This window comes from Cervus canadensis, chromosome 10 (assembly GCF_019320065.1).
Source record: "Cervus canadensis isolate Bull #8, Minnesota chromosome 10, ASM1932006v1, whole genome shotgun sequence".
NCBI classification, from domain to species: Eukaryota; Metazoa; Chordata; class Mammalia; order Artiodactyla; family Cervidae; genus Cervus; species Cervus canadensis.
In genome coordinates this window covers 13,169,254-13,187,604 of record NC_057395.1, presented here as the reverse complement: position 1 = coordinate 13,187,604, position 18,351 = coordinate 13,169,254, and the positions used below count along the sequence as shown (strand labels likewise).

At 38.2% G+C, this 18,351-nt stretch overlaps 1 protein-coding gene across 1 annotated transcript in view; it reads right to left on the bottom strand.

The window, feature by feature from the left end:
* Nucleotides 1-17,027, bottom strand: part of SEL1L2 (SEL1L2 adaptor subunit of ERAD E3 ligase) — a 109,723-nt gene extending 92,696 nt beyond the window's left edge. The window contains exon 1 of the mRNA XM_043479521.1: nt 16,894-17,027. Coding sequence (XP_043335456.1) covers nt 16,894-16,951 — 58 coding nt within the window. The 5' untranslated portion in view covers nt 16,952-17,027. The remainder of the gene's footprint in view (nt 1-16,893) is intronic.
* Nucleotides 17,028-18,351: the final 1,324 nt, after the last annotated feature.

Sequence of the window (18,351 nt, the reverse complement as noted above, 5' to 3'; positions counted from 1 at the left end):
TTTCCAGTAGTCATGTATGGATGTGAGAGTTGGACTATAAAGAAAGCTGAGTGCCAAAGAATTGATGCTTTTGAACTGTGGTGTTGGAGAAGACTCTTGAGAATCCCTTGGATTGCAAGGCATTCAAGCCAGTGCATCCTAAAGGAAATCAGTCCTGAATATTCGTTGGAAGGACTGATACTGAAACTCCAATCCTTTGGCCACCTGATGTGAAGAACTGACTCACTGGAAAAGACCCTGTTGCTGGGAAAGGTTGAAAGGTGGGAGGAGAAGGGGTCGACAGAGCATGAAATGGTTGGATGGCATCACCAACTCAATGGACATGAATTTGAGTCAACTCTGGGAGTTGGTGATGGACAAGGAAGCCTGGTGTGCTGCTGTCCATGGGTCAGAAACAGTTGGACACGACTGAGCGACTGAACTGAACTGAAATGAATCTAATTTTCATCTGATTTACGTCTTCCCTCAGAATAATTTCACCCAAATACTGTTTCCGGCAATGCATGCATAAGCTTAGAAGCCCTTAAGTCTTATTGCACAATGGCTAACTTCCTATTTTGAGTTCTGGTTTCCTAATCAGGTTTAACTCCACATTCACAACTATTTTTCAAATCCAAATAATCTCTGCTTCATTAGCTACTAATTATTGGGTTTTTTTTTTTTAAGTTCTTCCCTTAAATTTTAACAATTCCTATTGAAGAGACTAAATATTAAAACTGTTAATAAAAAATATGATGTTAGGTCACTGATTGTCTTTTGTGAGATACTTAGTTTTAGACATCATCAAGAATGATGTTTAGAAATAACATTTCATACCTCCTTTTTAAAAATTTTATACATTTATTAGGACAAAGGATAATATATGTTGGAAGCTGGGGAGAGTTGAGTGTATGCCTTAAGGAATAAATTAGTGATGGAGACACAGACAAACCTGAGACCCCTGACTAATAATCTGTGCTTATGCACAATCCTGCCAAATTAACAAGTAGGAACAAAATCTCTGCCATTAAAGCCTCTGCTGACGTAAGACCATTTCATCGCTCTTTTTCACAACTGGAGTGTAGTTGCCTCGCAATGCTGTGCTCGTTTCTGCTGCACAGGGAAGTGAATCAGCTAAGTGTATACACAGATCCTCTCCCTTTCGGAGCTCCCTTCCCTGCACACCCCCACTTCACCCCTCTGCGTCATTCAGGGTACCGAGCAGAGCTTCCTGTGCTGTGGGAACTTCCCACTAGGTCTCTCTCCTACACATGGTAGTGCATATATGTCAATTCCCAATGTGTCCCGTCACCTTCTCCCCCTCACATCCCGTCTACATGTCCATTCTCTGCGTCTGCAGCTCTATTCCTGCCTGCAAATGATTCATCTATACCATTTTTCTAGGTTCCACATGTATGTCTTAACATGCGATATCTGTTTTTCTCTTTCTGACGTACTTCACTCTATATAGTCTTCTTACTTAAGCCATGTGACCTTAGATAGTTTAACTTCTCTGAGTCTCAGTTTTGTATAAAATGGGAATAGCAATACTATATGTACCTCTTAGAGCAGATGTAAAGACAGGATAGAATTAAAGTGTAATGTTCAGTGTTTTACCTAATACATGACAGCTAAATAATAAATGTCAGTATAATAATAAATATAATAATAATAAGTGTCTCTTTCTCCTTTTCCAAAGGCTTATCTTTTAAAAGAAAATGGTACTAGCACCTGTGAGATAAGTACTTCCCTCATCAGAATAAAATTAAGAAACTATACAGGTTTGTTATAATAGCATATAATTCTGCTCTTGGATCTAAAGTTCAAACAAAATGCTTTTAAAGTTACTACTGAAAACTTAGAATCAAAGAATCTCAGTTTTGGAATCGTCAAATGAAATTACATAGCCACAAAGACAAATTTTTTGAAAAATTTTACACAAACATGTGGCTTTCCTCTTCAAAAAAATTTTTTTACTGTTGCTATGCTTCATTTCTGCAACAACTTTGAATTAAGTAGTTCTATTCATGAAGTTGTGTTATTTTTAAATCTTTATATAATATACTGTTTTTCAAGAACAAAGATGACACAGGACTATATAACATTACCATTCTTTTTTCCCCCTAGCTACCAATGGAATTTTTATCCTTTTTGCTCTACCATTAGAACATTACAAATCTGGGAACAGGCTGACCAAGTTGAAGGTGCCTTTAAGTTCATATGTTCTTATATATGTAGAATTAATTGACTGATTGAGACCACAGATGTAATTGACTGGTTACTTTTAGCAACCTGATATGGAGGATTTGTTTTGAGTATTATAAGTAGTTTCAGAGCAGGTTTAGAACTATTGGAGCTTTTAGTTCATATGTCCTTATTTATCAATGTGTCTTTCTTTAAAAGTAAGAAAATGTGGATTATCAGTAGAGCAAGGTAATATGATTCAGAGGTCTTTAACTATAGTCTTAGTTCCCCTTGTAAATAGATGTGCTAATTGATTTGGGATGAGGCATTTATGTTTATCACATCTTGTCTTCTCCCGTGATCTAAATGTATAACTTGGGGTGATTAAAATTACTTAAATAATTAATGCAGTAGGGATCAAAACTGACAGAAGTTGAAAGAAAGATAATTTATCTGGGCCTATTAAATCAACCAACACAGGAAGTAATCATGTAGAACATTCCTAAAGCTTTTCTGTGGTATATTTTGTATATTTTATACAAATATACACTTTATACAAAATATATATTTTATACAAAGATATATTTGTAGAAAACTATGTATGTGACCTTAGAAATGTGTAGTAATCTTGATACTGTAAGCACTTGAGGTAATATTCAACATCTACTTAATGTGGAGATAAGAAAGTAGTTTGTGGCTAATTCATGTCAATGTATGACAAAAACCACTACAATATAGTAAAGTAATCAGCCTCGAACTAATAAAAATAAATGAAAAAAAAAAAGAAAGTAGTTTGTTTATATGTAGAAATTTTTTGTTAATCATTCTTGAGGACTTCTGACATACTAAAAGTAAAATCCAGAATTTCAGGTTTGGAAGAGAGTCATCTCTACAATGATGTTACATTTCATTAGTTAATGGATGAGTTCAGTCTGTTCAGTCTGCTCAGCTGTGTCTGACTCTGCGATCCCATAGACACATGATATTCTCAAGGAATTTGCTGTTACAAACAATAATACTGTAATGGATAATCCTGAACATGTTTTCTGTGAAACATGTATAAGGGTTTGCTAGAGTAAACAACAAGAAATAAATTTGCTCACTTAAGAAGTAATATACCCAACTTAAATTTTAATAGTCATTGGTATATTCTGTTCAGTTCAGTCGCTCAGTCATGTCCAACTCTTTGCGACCCCACGGATTGCAGCACTCTAGGCTTATCTATCAATCACCAACTCCTGGAGTTTACTCAAACTCATGTCCACAGAGTTGGTGATGCCATTCAATCATCTCATCCTCTGTCATCCCCTTCTCCTCCCACCTTCAATCTTTCCCAGCATCAGGGTCTTTTCAAATGAGTCGGTTCTTTGCATCAGGTGGCCAAAGTATCGGAGTTTCAGTTTCAACATCAGTCCTTCAAATGAATATTCAGGACTGATTTCCTTTAGGATGGACTGGTTGGATCTCCTTGCAGTCCAAGGGACTCTCAAGAGTCTTCTCCAACACCACAGTTCAAAAGCATCAATTCTTCGGCGCTCAGCTTTCTTCACAGTCCAACTCTCCCATCCATACATGACTACTGGAAAAACCAAAGCCTTGACTAGACAGACCTTTGTTGGCAAAGTAATGTCTCTGCTTTTTAATATGCTATCTAGGTTGGTCATAGCTTTCCTTCCAAGGAGTAAGCCTCTTTTAATTTCATGACTGCAATCACCATCTGCAATGATTTTGGAGCCCCCCAAATTAAAGTCTGTCACTGTTTCCATTGTTTCCACATCTATTTGCCATGAAGTGATGGGACCAGATGCCGTGATCTTAGTTTTCTGAATGTTGAGCTTTAAGCCAACTTTTTCACTCTCCTCTTTCACTTTCATCAAGAGGCTCTTTAGTTCTTCTTCGCTTTCTCATAAAGGTGGTGGCATCTGCATATTGGCATTCCCCAAAAAGCTACACTGACTTATAATTCCACACATGGTATACCAGAATATTAATTTTTCCTCACTCTAACAAACATTTTCAGCTTTTTCCAGTGTATTGAACTTTGCATAGAAATTAATGATTAATTAATGATCTGGCAAGGTTAATGATGTTTTCACATTTAGGGGCATTTGTAAAATATATCCTTTCCAAGGAACTGACTGTTAGATATTTAGCCCATCTTTCTATAAGGCTTTTAAAAATACATACCTTTAGGAATTCTTTATATATTCTGGATATTATTTGATTAATATTAATATTATAATATACCACCCTTATGGCAGACTTTTTAAATCCTTCTGGAATCAACTTTTGAGATTGGTATCAAGCAGAATCTAACATTGTTTCCTAAATGAATGGACACTTTGACAACAGAATTCATTACAGTCAATCTTTTACCATTACATTAAAAAACCTCTTTTCAGGTACTAAATTCTGATTTGTACACTGGTCCATTTTAAAACTCTCTGTTCTATTTTCTTTATCTATTTGTGTATTCTTCTGCTAATACTCTAATTACTGCAGATTTTTAATTGTGTATTATACAATCTGGTTGCACAAGAACCTCTGTGCAGATCTGGGATGGGTCTTTTCTCAGTCTTCTTACTTGGCACTCAGTGGAATTTAATCTAAAAATGTGAGTCTTCTTTCACATGTGAGGACTTTTACTTCTTTATTTCTTTCTCTAAGTGCTTTTTCTCTTTCTGGAAATCCAATTTTGTGGATTTGTAACTTTGGATTGTTCCTCCAAGGCCTTTAACCTTTATTTTATACCTGTCTTCTCTGTCCATTCACATTGTGGCCTAAGATAATTTCTCAGGTTGATCTTTGAGTATCCAAGTTTCTCGTCAGCCCTCAATTTTGCTATTCAGCTTTGAGACTTTGTTTTCTTCTTCTTCTTCTTTTACCATTATTTATTTCATTTCCAAAATAGCTCATCTTCCTTTTCTTCATTAAGACCTGCTCTTGTTTCAAGGATACAATAACCTCTCTAAATACATCTTATGACAATCATTTTATGTCTTAAAGTCTTCAACCATCTGTCCCACTTGTTCTGTTTCCTTAGGTGTTATCAGGTGTGTATGTGTGTGTGCGCGTGTGTGTGTGTGTTTGTGTGTGTGTGTAGGCTGATGCTTTTCTCTCATGGTGTTAGTTTTCCTCAAATGTTTGGTGAGTCTTGATTATATTCTTGTTGGACTTGGATTTTCCCTCTTAAGCTGTATGTGAATGCTGTAACAATGAACTTAGCTTGCCACCAGTAACTTAGTGTTGCAGGACATGCTATTAGGATGTGACAGAAGCTAGTCTTCTGGGATAGAGGTTCCCCGAGCATCACTAGACATTTGCAGCTGTAACCTGTATTTCTGGCCCAAGTGCCCACTCCAAAATGCCCCCACTTAATGGTGCTTTGCTCCTTGTGTGCTTAATTATTTTATTAAGTACTAAAAACCTTATCTGAGTGAATTCTTTGAGACTTACAATGAAATTGCCTTCCTGTGAAGAGAACATGAATTTGCTTTTGCCAAGTGCCTGAGGCACTATAATACAGGACCATCTTAGATCTAGTACTAGACTTAGAGTACCTGGGATCACCAAGTCTGAAAATCTCCAGGAGGGCTAGAGATCACAACTTCTTAGAAATGTATTTTTTCTTTTTCCTTTTCTCCCTGCTCTTCTAAGTGTCAAGACTCTGCAAATCCCTGGAATTTGGAAGGGGTATATTTATTTCTGGTTTGCCCTTGTCCTAAGAGTATAGCACTTTAAGGATTTAGGTTAATGTTGACAAGGTTTCCTATTAGACTCCTCACCTCGGACAGCTCTTGAGGACTAGATTCCATCCTCCTTGCGTTGTGAGGCCACTAAAACCAAAGCCCAAGTTTATCTGGCTCAGGGCAAAAGCTGTTTTGGTGTTCAGGTATAGGGCTGGGACCACGGTAAGGCAAGTCCTGGGCCTTCTCAGGTATTCTTTACTTACTTCTTTCATTCCAGCAATTTCTTATATATTTTTTAAAAATCTGGTAGTCCTTTACTAACTTCTCAACTCATTTGTATACTCCTGTGTCATGTTTTTCAGTGGGTGGGTTAGTCCAAATAAGCCCTCACCTAGGCTTTTGTTACTGGCAATCAACCTTTTTCTTTTCCTTTCTATCCGGTGGGAGTGCTATGTAGTGATGAGGGGAGTAGGGGTCAGAATTGCTAGGCTGCTTCTAATGTTTTCAACCAACAATCTTTTCTTTTTGCCCTGGGGCTTCTCTTCTTTTTCCTAAATCCATGTGTACATTTCTTTTTTCTAGCCATATTCTCTTTTTACATTTTTTGGCAAAAGTTTCTTCTTTCAATGCATTTCTATTTCTTCTCCTTTAGGTATTCCTAATTCCATTGCAGCCATGAAACTAAAAGATGCTTACTCCTTGGAAGGAAAGTTATGACCAACCTAGATAGCATATTAAAAAGCAGAGACATTACTTTGCCAACAAAGGTCTGTCTGGTCAAGGCTATGGTTTTTCCAGTAGTCATGTATGGATGTGAGAGCTGGACTGTGAGGAAAGCTGAGCACTGAAGAGTTGATGCTTTTGAACTGTGGTGTTGGAGAAGACTCTTGAGAGTCCCTTGGACTGCAAGGAGATACAAGCAGTCCATCCTGAAGGAGATCAGTCCTGGGTGTTCATTGGAAGGACTGATGCTGAAGCTGAAACTCCAATACTTTGGCCACCTCATGTGAAGAGTGACTCATTGGAAAAGACCCTGATGCTGGGAGGGATTGGCGGCAGGAGGAGAAGGGGATGACAGAGGATGAGATGGCTGGATGGCATCACTGACTCGATGGGCATGAGTTTGAGTAAACTCCAGGAGTTGGTGACGGACAGGGAGGCCTGGTGTGCTGCGATTCATGGGGTCGCAGAGTCGGACACGACTGAGCGAAGGAACTGAACTGAACTGAATTCAATTTTCAACACAGATATTTGTTTCTCAGGACTGATGATCTGTTTTCTTAAAAAAAAAAAAACAAAAAACCAGAAACTCCTCTGTGAGGGAAGCTGCAGGGTATATATTACTTTTTCCAATCTGGGAATATTCCCCTCAGTCCCTGGTAACCTCAGCTCCAAGTCTGTGGGGTAGACTTAAAGAAGTCTTAAAAGAAACCAGTTTTCCTTGCCTACCATATCTCTTTGGTGATAAACTATATAAATAAAATTAGATGGCTACAGCTAAAAAAACACAGTAGTAATATTACAAAATCAACAAAAAAACTGATAAAATGCCACTGTTGAAGTTTATGTAATTGTCATTCTGCCAAAACGACTGGTTGAAAAGCAAGTAATGCAAATCAATCACCTAGCTGTTTGTTCTATACAGAAGCAAACATATATACACTACATTTTAAAATATTTGGATGATTGATTGAATTTATATTTTTCATCTGTTGTTTGGTAGTATGTAGAAATAGCTCATGGCAAGTAAATATGATAATATTCAGAGCAGTCTACTTTGGAGAATACATAGAATAACAAACAGGTGATAGGAAGTAAAAAACTAAAAAGCAAAACTTGATTCTCATTGGAGGATTTCAGTTTTACTAAACTCTAGATTTTAGAGTTTTGAAAATGTGTAAATCTAGAATAATAAAAATATTTACATGACTTATTTCAGAGGTTTTGGAAATGTATTTTACAAATTTTTAAAGTGTTACATGGGTATTAGTTATGATCCTATTTTACAAGTGCTAATTGTGCATGTGCCAAGTTCTGCAATAAGTTATAAGAAATATTAAAGGTGGGGAAAACACAATCTCTACATTCAGGTAGTTGACAGTTTAATGAGAAAGGTAAAAACTAACTCAATTGTGAGACTGGGATGCATAAGAAAATAAAGGCACAATTTTCTATGAGGAAGGGCTTGGGAACGCTTCTTATTGGAGGAGTAGAACTTGAAATGGACCTTGAAAGATTAGTAGGATGTTATGCTGTGGTGAATTATTTTCACAACTCTGGCAGATAGTCCTATCACATGTAAAAACATTGAATTAGATGATTCTTAGTGCATCCCAGGTGGCTGAGATGGTAAAGAATCTACCTGCAATGAAGGAGACCTGGGTTCAATCCGTGGATTGGGAAGATCTCTTGAAGAAGGGAATGGCTACCCACTCCAGTATTCTTGCCTGGAGAATTCCATGGCGGGCTACAGTACATGGGGTTGCAAAGAGTAGGACACAACTGAGTACCTTACACTTTCTTTCTCCAGTGCATTATTAACCATATGATCAAGAATTTGAGGTTTTGCACCTGAGAACCCAGGATGCTGGGAGAGATGTTGATGCCATTAAGAAGACAAGAAACACAAGAGAGAAACTAACTTGGAGAAAAAATGGTCAATTTAAGATGTTTGCCGATTATACACTCTTCATGACAATCACGTAGCTGATATGCAGGTCAAGAGATCTGGAGGAAGGTCTAGGGTGTAAATGAAGCCCTGGGGAACTTCCCTGGTGGCCCAGTGGCTAAGACTCCATGCTCCCAATGAAGGGGGCCCTAGTTTGATCTCTAGCTAGGGAACTAGATCCCAAATGCTGCAAGTAAGAGTTCATATGTCGCAGCTAAAGTCCCTGCATGCCACAACTAAAGATCTTGCATGTCACAATGAAGATCCCATGTGCTGCAACTAAGAACTAGCACAGCTAGGTAGATAGATAAATTAAATATATAAAATAAATATAAAAGTCACAATTATTTAAAAAAAAATTGAAGCTTTGGGGCCTGGGAGAGAGTATCAGAAGCACAGAATATGAAGACCAAGAAAGCTATGCAATGAACTTTGGGCTTAGCATTTAAAGGGAGGGTTGAGGAAGACAAACCAGTGGAAGTGTCTAATAAGATCGTACAGAGGTAGAAGGGAAAAGAATACAGTGAAGAGTGTCAAATGCTGCAGAGAGTTTAAGTAGTAAGAACAGTAAGAGCCCCCTGGTTGGTAATCAATGGCTATTGGTGTTCTTTAAGAAAGCAGTTTCAATAGATGGGAAGTAGATCTTAGAATCAGTTAGGAACAGGTAGACGGCTATAGGGCTTCCCAGGTGGTGCCAGTGGTAAAGAACCTGTGTGCCAGTGCAGGAGACAGAAGAGATGTGGGTTCAGTCCCTGGGTCGGGAAGATCCCCTGGAGGAGGGAACGGCAAGCCACTCCAGTATTCTTGCCTGGAGAATCCCATGGACAGAGGAGCCTGGCAGGCTACAGTCCATGGGGTCGTGAAGAGTCAGACACGGCTGAAGTGACTCAACATGCATACACAGACAGCTATCACTGGCAGAGAGAATTCTTGGGGTAGGAGAGACATATGAGTCTTTGCATGGAGAAAATGGAGTAGAGTTGGAAAGAGTGATTTCTAGTATGACAAAAGGACATGGCAAAAGAAGTTAGTTCCTCGAAGCAGACAGAATAACCAGAAATAAAGCTGATGCCAGGGCATCCATGGAGCAGCTGAGGGAGGGGTCCATCCTGCCCTAGATCCTCAGGTTGAGGGCTGCCTTCTCCCCACAGAGTGCTGTCCTACTGAATGGTTCCAAAGAGGAATAGTAACTTAATATAGAAACGTTTCAGATGACTCTAGGCTATGAATACAAGAAAAACATTTACATATTTCAGGACAATTCACAAGAGGAATGAGCTTCCTTACTGATCTCTAACATCACATAGAAACCGAACTTCTGTCTAGTAGTCAATGGTCACCCCATGACACTCCTGCTCTTTCCCGCTTCTCTGCAAGGAAAGATGCTCCAGATACTGGCAATTTATTTTTTCACTATTTAGCGGCATAATGTAAGGGACTGAAAAGAAACAAAGGTAATTGAAAACTCCTGGATTTCATGAGTTATTCAAAATATAATAGAACTGGTAACAAAAAGTAAGTTTCTGAAGCAGTAAGACATTGCCTACTTCTACTGCTTAGACCCAGCACCCTCTACAACATGTCCAGGACTTGGCCTTTACGTGGCTCCTCTCTGGACCCTCCAGGAATGTAGATGTGATTGCTAGGCAATTGCTTTCTGACCTCTGATTAGAGTGAGATTGATGAACTTCTTGCCTTTTTTAACTGGGAAAGACAGTTGCTGGGTGGCAGAGTAACAGGGGAGAGAGTTGCTGAGAACTTTCTATTTTAGTGTGTATTTCAATTTACTTTTACTTTATTTTTTTCAAATTGTAGAAGTTTATGATAGTGAGAAATTACTACCAGAAAGTGAGATAGGATAGAGAAACCTTGGATCCTGAGTGATCTAGAGCCAGAACTTCTGGCAATGTCTTCTCTCTGCCTTAGTTATATACCTTATGTGTGCATGTGTGCTAAGCTGCTTCAGTAGTGCCCGACCCTTTGCAACCCTATGGACTGTAGCCCACCAGGCTTCTCTGTCCATAGGATTCTCCAGGCAAGAATACTGGAGTGGCTTGCCATGTGCTCTTCCTCTAGGGGATTTTCTCAACCCAGGCATCAAACCCAGGCCTACTGCGGTTCCTGCATTGCAGGTGAATTCTTAACCGCTGAGCCACTGGAGAAGCCCCTATGTACCTTATATTACCTTTTAAACCAGCAGCTGAACGGGTAGGGTGAATAGAAAACACACTTTTAGTTTTATTTCAATTTTCTAAGGCACACTTAGGGATAGACTGCTCAGTCTTTCCATGAGCTTCAACTACTTCATTTTGAGCATTTACTAAAAGGGAAACCTAAGGTCAGTAACTATTTCAGAATGTTCCTGAGGTGAATGCAGAGTCAGGGAAAAATTTCAGTTATGGCATCATCCCTGTCTCAATAATTTCACACAAGTGAAGTCAAAGTAAAATGAACATAAGTGAAAAAAGCACAAGAAGGCAATATGCAAGCTCTCAAGGTATATGTGAACGTAAAAGGTGAGACCTGTTTTGCCTTGAAAAATAGGTAGAGAGTCAGGAAGAAAAAATAGAGTAGGTTTAAGGACTGATTTTTACATATAGACCTTCAGGTGTTTTAGCACTTGCTTGGAAAGCAACTGTCTTCTCCCCAATGAGTGCTTCCCTCATACCTCAGTTGGTAAAGAACATGGCTGAGTGCAGGAGACCCCAGTTCGATTCCCGGGTTGGGAAGATCCACTGGAGAAGGGCTAGACAATCCACGCTAGTATTCTTGGGCTTCTATGGTGGTGCAGATGGTACAGAATCCACCTGCAATGCAAGAGACCCAGATTCGATCCCTGGGTTGGGAAGATCCCCTGGAGAAGCAAAGGGCTCCCCACTCTAGTATTCTGGCCTGGAGAATTCCAGGGACTCTATAGTCCATGGGGTTGCAAAGAGTTGGAAATGACTGAGCAACTTTCACTTCACTTCTCCCGTACGAACTTCTCCTTTGGGTCTCTCTATATACCTGCAACAGATAAATGATCTGTTGAAAACTCCTCTGACCCTGCAAAGTGTGATAATCCAGGAAGAGCTCTGTACTCATCATTGACTGTCTCTACTTGCTCTCCTCCTGTTCACTCCTACCAACTGAAATCAAGTTTTTTCTCTGCTTCTCTGAAAAAAGTGCCTTGGAAACATAAATATTCGCCAGCTATTAAATCCAGTGTTCACTCACTGGCCTTTCTTTCCCTTCCCTACCCTCTCTGGCATTTGGCACTATTGGTTATTCTCATCTACCGGGCTTGCTTTCGCTCTGGACTCTTATGACTCTCTTTAGTTTTGTTTTCCATCTGCAGTACTCCTTGGTCCCCACTGCTGTCTCAATAGTTGAAGTCCTCATTTCTTGTTTGGGTCATTTAATAGTCTGCTCCTGGTTACATGGTCATCAGAGTTATAGCCAACCCACCTACCTCTCAACTACTAAAGTCATTTTTTTTAAAAAGCATAATTCTACTCACATTCTTCAATGAGTAAACTCTTAAATGACTCCCTATTGCTCACAAGATCAAACCCAAGCTTCAAAGCCTATCACAGTCTTTGCCTACTTCTCCAGCCTCAAAACTTTGTGTTCCACGCTTATTTATAGACCATGCTGTTTTATTCCTCTACGTCTTTATTCCCTTTACATGGTCTAAGATGTTTTCCTCTTTTGCCTGCTTAGTGAAAACTCACTAATCTTTCAAGATTCAGTTTATGCCATTTCGTTTATGAAGCGCTCTGCTCCACAAACTGATAGAATTGGCCATTCCCTGATTTGTGCCCTATATATAGCACCTTATAAATGCTATTATTTAAATACGTATATGCTTAGTTGCTTGGTCATGCCTGACTCTTTGCGACCCCATGGACTGTAGCCCACCAGGCTCCTCTGTCCATGGGATTTTCCTGGCAAGAATGCCGGAGCGGGTTGCCATTTCCTCCTCCAGGGTATCTTCCTGCCCGGGGATTGACTGAGGTCTGCTGCATTGTATGTAGATTCTTTACCGCTTAGCCGCGAGGAAGCCAAATACCTGCAACATTTTACAATTTATTCACTTATAACCTGTTTTCTTCTTAACTGCTCAAGGATAAGGATTGTGTCTTAGATAATCTTCACGTATCTCTGGCATATAATTTTTGTTATATTCTTCCTATACCCCTGACATATAACTTTTATTAAATACTTCTCTCCCTGCAAGTCAATGGCTTTTAGTATATTCACAGATCGCTATAATTTTAGAAGATTTTCGTTACTCCAACAGTAATCTTGTGTCCTTTAATTATAATCTTCCCAAGTATCCTACACCTCCCAGCCCTAGGTAGTCAGTAAACTATTTTCTGTCTCCATGGATGTGCCTCATCAGGACATTTCATTTACAGGAAATCACACAATACATGGCCTTTTGTCTAGTTTCTTTCATTTAGTACAATATTTTAATGATTATCCATATTGTACTTTCTTTTTTGCTGAATAATACTCCATTGTATGGATATACCAAGTTTTTTTCTTCACTCATTCATTGGTGAAGATCAGTTTTTCCCCACTTGTTGGCTGCTATGAATAATTCTGCCATTTGTGTACAAGTTTTTGCATGGAAATAAGTTTTTTGTTCCCTGGTATATGTACTTAGGAGTGTAATTTCTGGATCATATGGTAATTCTATGTTTAATCTTTTGAGGAACTTCAAGTCTGTTTTCCAAAGCACTGTACCATTTTTAAAAATTGAGGTGAAATTCATAACATACAAGTAACCATTTTAAAGTACACAATTAAGTAATACTTAGTGTATTCACAACCATCATGTATTTTTATTTTCAAAACTTTTTCATTAGCCCAGAAATACACTTTATCCTCATTAAATAACTCTCCACTGTCTCTCTGCGTAACCACTGGCAACCACTAATCTTCTTTCTATTTCTATGGATTTGCCTATTCTGGATATTTCACTTGCATTTCATATAATAAAAATCAAATAACATGTGACCTTTTGTATCTGGCTTCTTTCACTTATCATAACATTTTTGGGGTTCATCCAACTTGTAGTATGTTCCAGTACTTCATCCTTTTCATGGTTGAATGATATTCCACAGTATGTATACACCACAATTTGTTTACCTATTCATCCATTATTGAGGTCGTTTCCATCTTTTTTTTTTTTTTTTCGTTTCCATCTTTTAACTATAAAAAGTAATGCTTTTATAAGCATTTATATACAAACTTCCAGTGTGGACATATGCTTTCACTTCTCTTGGGAATATTCCTAGTAGTAGAATTGATGGGTCATTGGAATTGATGAGTCATATGGTAATTCTTTCCAAATGTGGTGCTGGAGAAGACTCTTGAGAGTCCCTTGGACTGCAAGGAGATCATACCAGTCAATTCTAAAGGAAATTAACTCTTAACATTCTTTGGAAAGACTGATGCTGAAGCTGAAGCTCCAATATTTTGGCCACCTGATGAGAACAGCCAACTCATTGGAAAATACCCTGATGCTGGGAAAGAATGAAGGCAACAAGAGGAGGGGGCAGCAGAAGATGAGATGGCTAGACAGCAGCACAGGCTCAATGGACATGAATTTGAGCCAACTCTGGGAGACAGTGAAGGACAGAGGAATTTGGCATCCTGCAGTCTAAGGAGTCACAAAGAGTTGGACACAACTTCAGTCACTACTGAACAACAACAAATGACAATTCTAAATTTAACTTTGTGAGGAACTGCCAAACTGTTTTCCACAGTGGCTGTACCATTTTACATTTCCATTATCTATGTGTGAGGGTTCCTATTACTCCACATCACTTCCAAATCTTGTTATTTCCCTTTTTTTAATTATAGCCATCCTAAATGAAGCTCAGCTGGGGAAGACGGGATGCTGAGCTTGTGGAAAGTTGCGTTATCAGCTGGTGAAAATGACTCCATGTTCTGGCCCCTTTGGAAAACACCAACGTACAAGCTTGCCTGCTTCTTGCCACTGGTTTCTGTCTCTCTCCATCTTCACTTCCACCTACTCAACCTTTTCTCTCCTTTATTGCCTTCTCCTGAGGGTGACCAACCTTCTAGGTTTACCCGGGACTGTCCCATGATTGTATATAATGTAATATTTCATTGTGGTTTTGATTTGCATTTTCTTAGTGAGCAATGATGTTGAATATCTCTTTATGCACTTGATGGTCATTTGTATATCTTTTGGAAGAATATCTAAATCCTTAGCCCATTTAAAAATGGGGTTTAAAAAACTGGGTTGTGTGCTATTTTGTTGATGAGTTGTCAAGATTTTTTTCTTATATTCTGAATACTAAACCTTTACTGAATATGATTGTCAACATTTTCTCCTATTCTGTAGGTTGTCTTTTTAGTTTCTTGATGCTGTCTTTTGAAACATAAAAGTGTTTAATTTTGGTGATGTCCAGTTTATGATTTTCTTCTTTTTGTTTGTGCTTTTGGTGGCATATCTAAGAAATCATTGCCTAATCTAGGGTCAAAAGATTTATGTCTATATTTTCCTCTAGGAATTTTAAAGCTTTAGCTATTATATTCAGGTCTTTAATCCATTTTGAATTATTTTTTATATAGAGTGTGAGGTAGGTATCTGACTGTAGTGAGATAGGTGGGTCTCCAGCTGTCCTCATCATATGTTGAAGAAATTATTCTTCCCCTTCCCCATTAACTCAATATTTTGGCATCCTTGCCAAAAATTGATTGATGATAAATGTGAGGATTTATTTCTGAATTTTTAATATTTTATTGATCTATATAATCTATCCTCATACCAGGACCACACTGTCTTGATTACTGCAACTTTGCAGTAAGTTTTGAAATTGAGAAGTATGTGTCCTCTTCTTTTTTAAAGAAGAACATTCATTCCTATACTAATTTTCAGATTTTGTTAATTTTTACAAAGAAATAAGCTGGGATTTTGGTAGGGATTACATTGAATCTGTAGATCAAATTGGAGAGTATTGCCTTATAATATTAAGTTAAGAGTATCTTAACAATATTAAGTTTTCCAATCCATGAACATGGGAAGTGTTTTCATTTATTGAGATTTTCTTTAATTTCTTTCAACCACTTTTTCAGTTTCAGAGGATGAACTTTGTGCTTCTTTTGCTATTTTTATTTCTAAGTACCTTATCTATTTTGATGCTATTACAAGTGGAACTAATTTCATTTTTGGTATATTTACTGTGACGGTATAGAAATAGAATAAATTTTTGTCTATTAATCTCTTATCCTGCAACCCTGCCAAACTCATATATCAGTTCTAATATTTTTTAATAGAAAATCTTAGGATTTTCTGTGTATAAGATCATGTCTTTGGTAAATACAGAGAGGTTTACTTCTCCTTTCCCAACCTTTATTCCTTTTTCTTATTTAATTGCCTTGGCTAAAACCTCCAGTACAATATTGAATAGGAATTGCAGGACAAATGAACAAGAACAAAGATGTCTTGTTCCTGATCTTAGGGGACCACTGGGAGAAAACATTCAGTGTTTCACCATTAAATATATTAGGTGCCAGTTTTTGAGGATGCCCTTTATTAGGCTGATAGGTGTTTTGATTTCTTATTTATTGAGTGTTTTTATACAAAAGGGAAGTTAATTTTTGTTACATGTTCTTCTTGCATCAACTGAGATGACCATGTGGTCTTTGTCATTTGTTCTATTGTTGTGGTGTGTTACAGCAATTAACTTTCAGATGTTATACCAACCTTGCACTCCTAGGTTAAATGCAAATACGTATTTCTTAAATTGAATTCATGATGAGCAAATTATGTAAGGACTGGGCAAAAATTAACTCAATAAATGGAAGAGAAGACTGGAAAATAATTTCCATTTTAAGATAGTCACTAATTAGGAATTATGGAAACTTTAAAAGTAGAATTGTTATTGTGGAAAGATTGTAAGAGACTATAAGAATATCAATTAAAGCACTTTACCACTCTTTGAGTCCTATAATTCTCATTTAAAATTCTAGAACTAGATCTTCATGATATTCTAGATTTAACAAAACTCAACAACCTGTGTCAAATATCCCTACTCTATAAAAATTACTATAGTGCTTTTCTCATAGACTGGATCAATGTCTGCCTCTCTTCTCTCTCTTTCAATCTCTTTCTCTCTCTCTGTTTCACACACACACACACACACACACACACACAGATATAAACACATATCCTTCCCAGGTACTGTCTTAAATGAGAGTATCATTGCTATCTATCCTTATTGAATATTTTAAAGCGCTTGTCCAAAAATTATGTTAATTAGAAACATTGTGAAGTTATTTACAATTTTCTAATCAGATTCCACTCTTAGTGCTAAGACCCTCATAGAGAACCATAAGGACAGAAAAACTTACTTTTAATTGTGACCCCAAGAATTAACAATATCTCTATGAGCAGGAACAAGGGCTTCATCTTCTTCTAAGTAGCTCCTTCTTACTGTAACACAGGCAGAACTAGGTGGCTAGCCCACAAGCTTCCTCTTTTCAGGCCTGTAGGGGTCAGGACTTGGTTGCTAAGCAACAATTTCCTTACTCTTGGGCCAATGAGCTGCCAGGAATTTCCTTTCAACCTGGAATGATGGCAGCTGATGGACAGAGCAGGCTGTGGGCAAGGAACCACATCTAGTTTGCTACTTCTCTGGTGAGAGATAAGCGGTAGGCTTGAAATAGGTAGGAGTTGCTCTCTGAACTCTTTTCAGAGTTGCTGGAAGTTCTTATTTTTATGTTACCTCCAGAGGTGCAAGCTGCAATTATGGGAAAGCACAATTAAGCACATGAACTAACCGGACATCATCCTTTAATCTAACATCTAAAAGGGTACAGAGGACAAGAAGCATATGGACAACTATGTTGTCCCCATCTTGGTGAAAATGTTCCTTCTCTGTTCAAGTAAGGAACTGCTGATGTTTCACTAGGGCCAAGACAAATTTCAATCAAGTGTTTCATTAAGCATTTTTATAAAAGGTGTTTAAAAATGCATCATTTACTATCTTAAAATATATGGGCATTTCACAAATGAATACCCTCAAGGCTAGGACCAGATATTAAAATGAGCATTTAGGTTGTGAAAGTCGCTCAGTTGTGTCCGACTCTTTGTGACCCCATGGACTATTCAATCCATGGAATTCTCCAGGCCAGAAAGCTGGAGCGGGTAGCCTTTCCCTTCTCCAGGGGATCTTCCCAACCCAGGGATCGAACCCAGGTCTCCACAATGCAGGCAGATTCTTTACCATCTGAGCCACCAGAGAAGCCCAAGAATACTGGAGTGGGTAGCCGATCCCTTCTCCAGTGGATCTTCCTGACCCAGGAATCAAACCAGGGTCTCCTGCATTGCAGGTGGATTCTTTTACCAACTGAGCTATCAGGGAAGCCCGAGTATTTAGGTAAAAGTATGGCAATATTAACATTATCCAAAGAATGAAGCCAGTAAAGCAATCATACCTAAAGTATACCCAACTTTTACAGTGTGTTCAGATAATTACTTCAGAAACAGATGTATTTACTGCCTTGAATTTTCAGCTTTAACTTACTTCCTTTATTGTCACTGCTGTTCTGACGAATACTACAAAAACCCCAGAAATTTATTCTCTTACAGTTCTGGAGGTCAGGAGTCCAAAAGGATTCTTACAGGACCAAAATTAAGAGCAGGTCTAGGGACTTCCCTGGTGGTCCAGTGGATAAGACATCCAGTTCCCAATGTAGGGGACCTGGGTTTGATCCCTGATCAGGGAAGTAGATCTCACATGCTGCAAAGAAGACCCGGTGTGGCCAAATAAATAAAAAAGTGTTTAAAAAAAAGAGAGAGCAGACCTA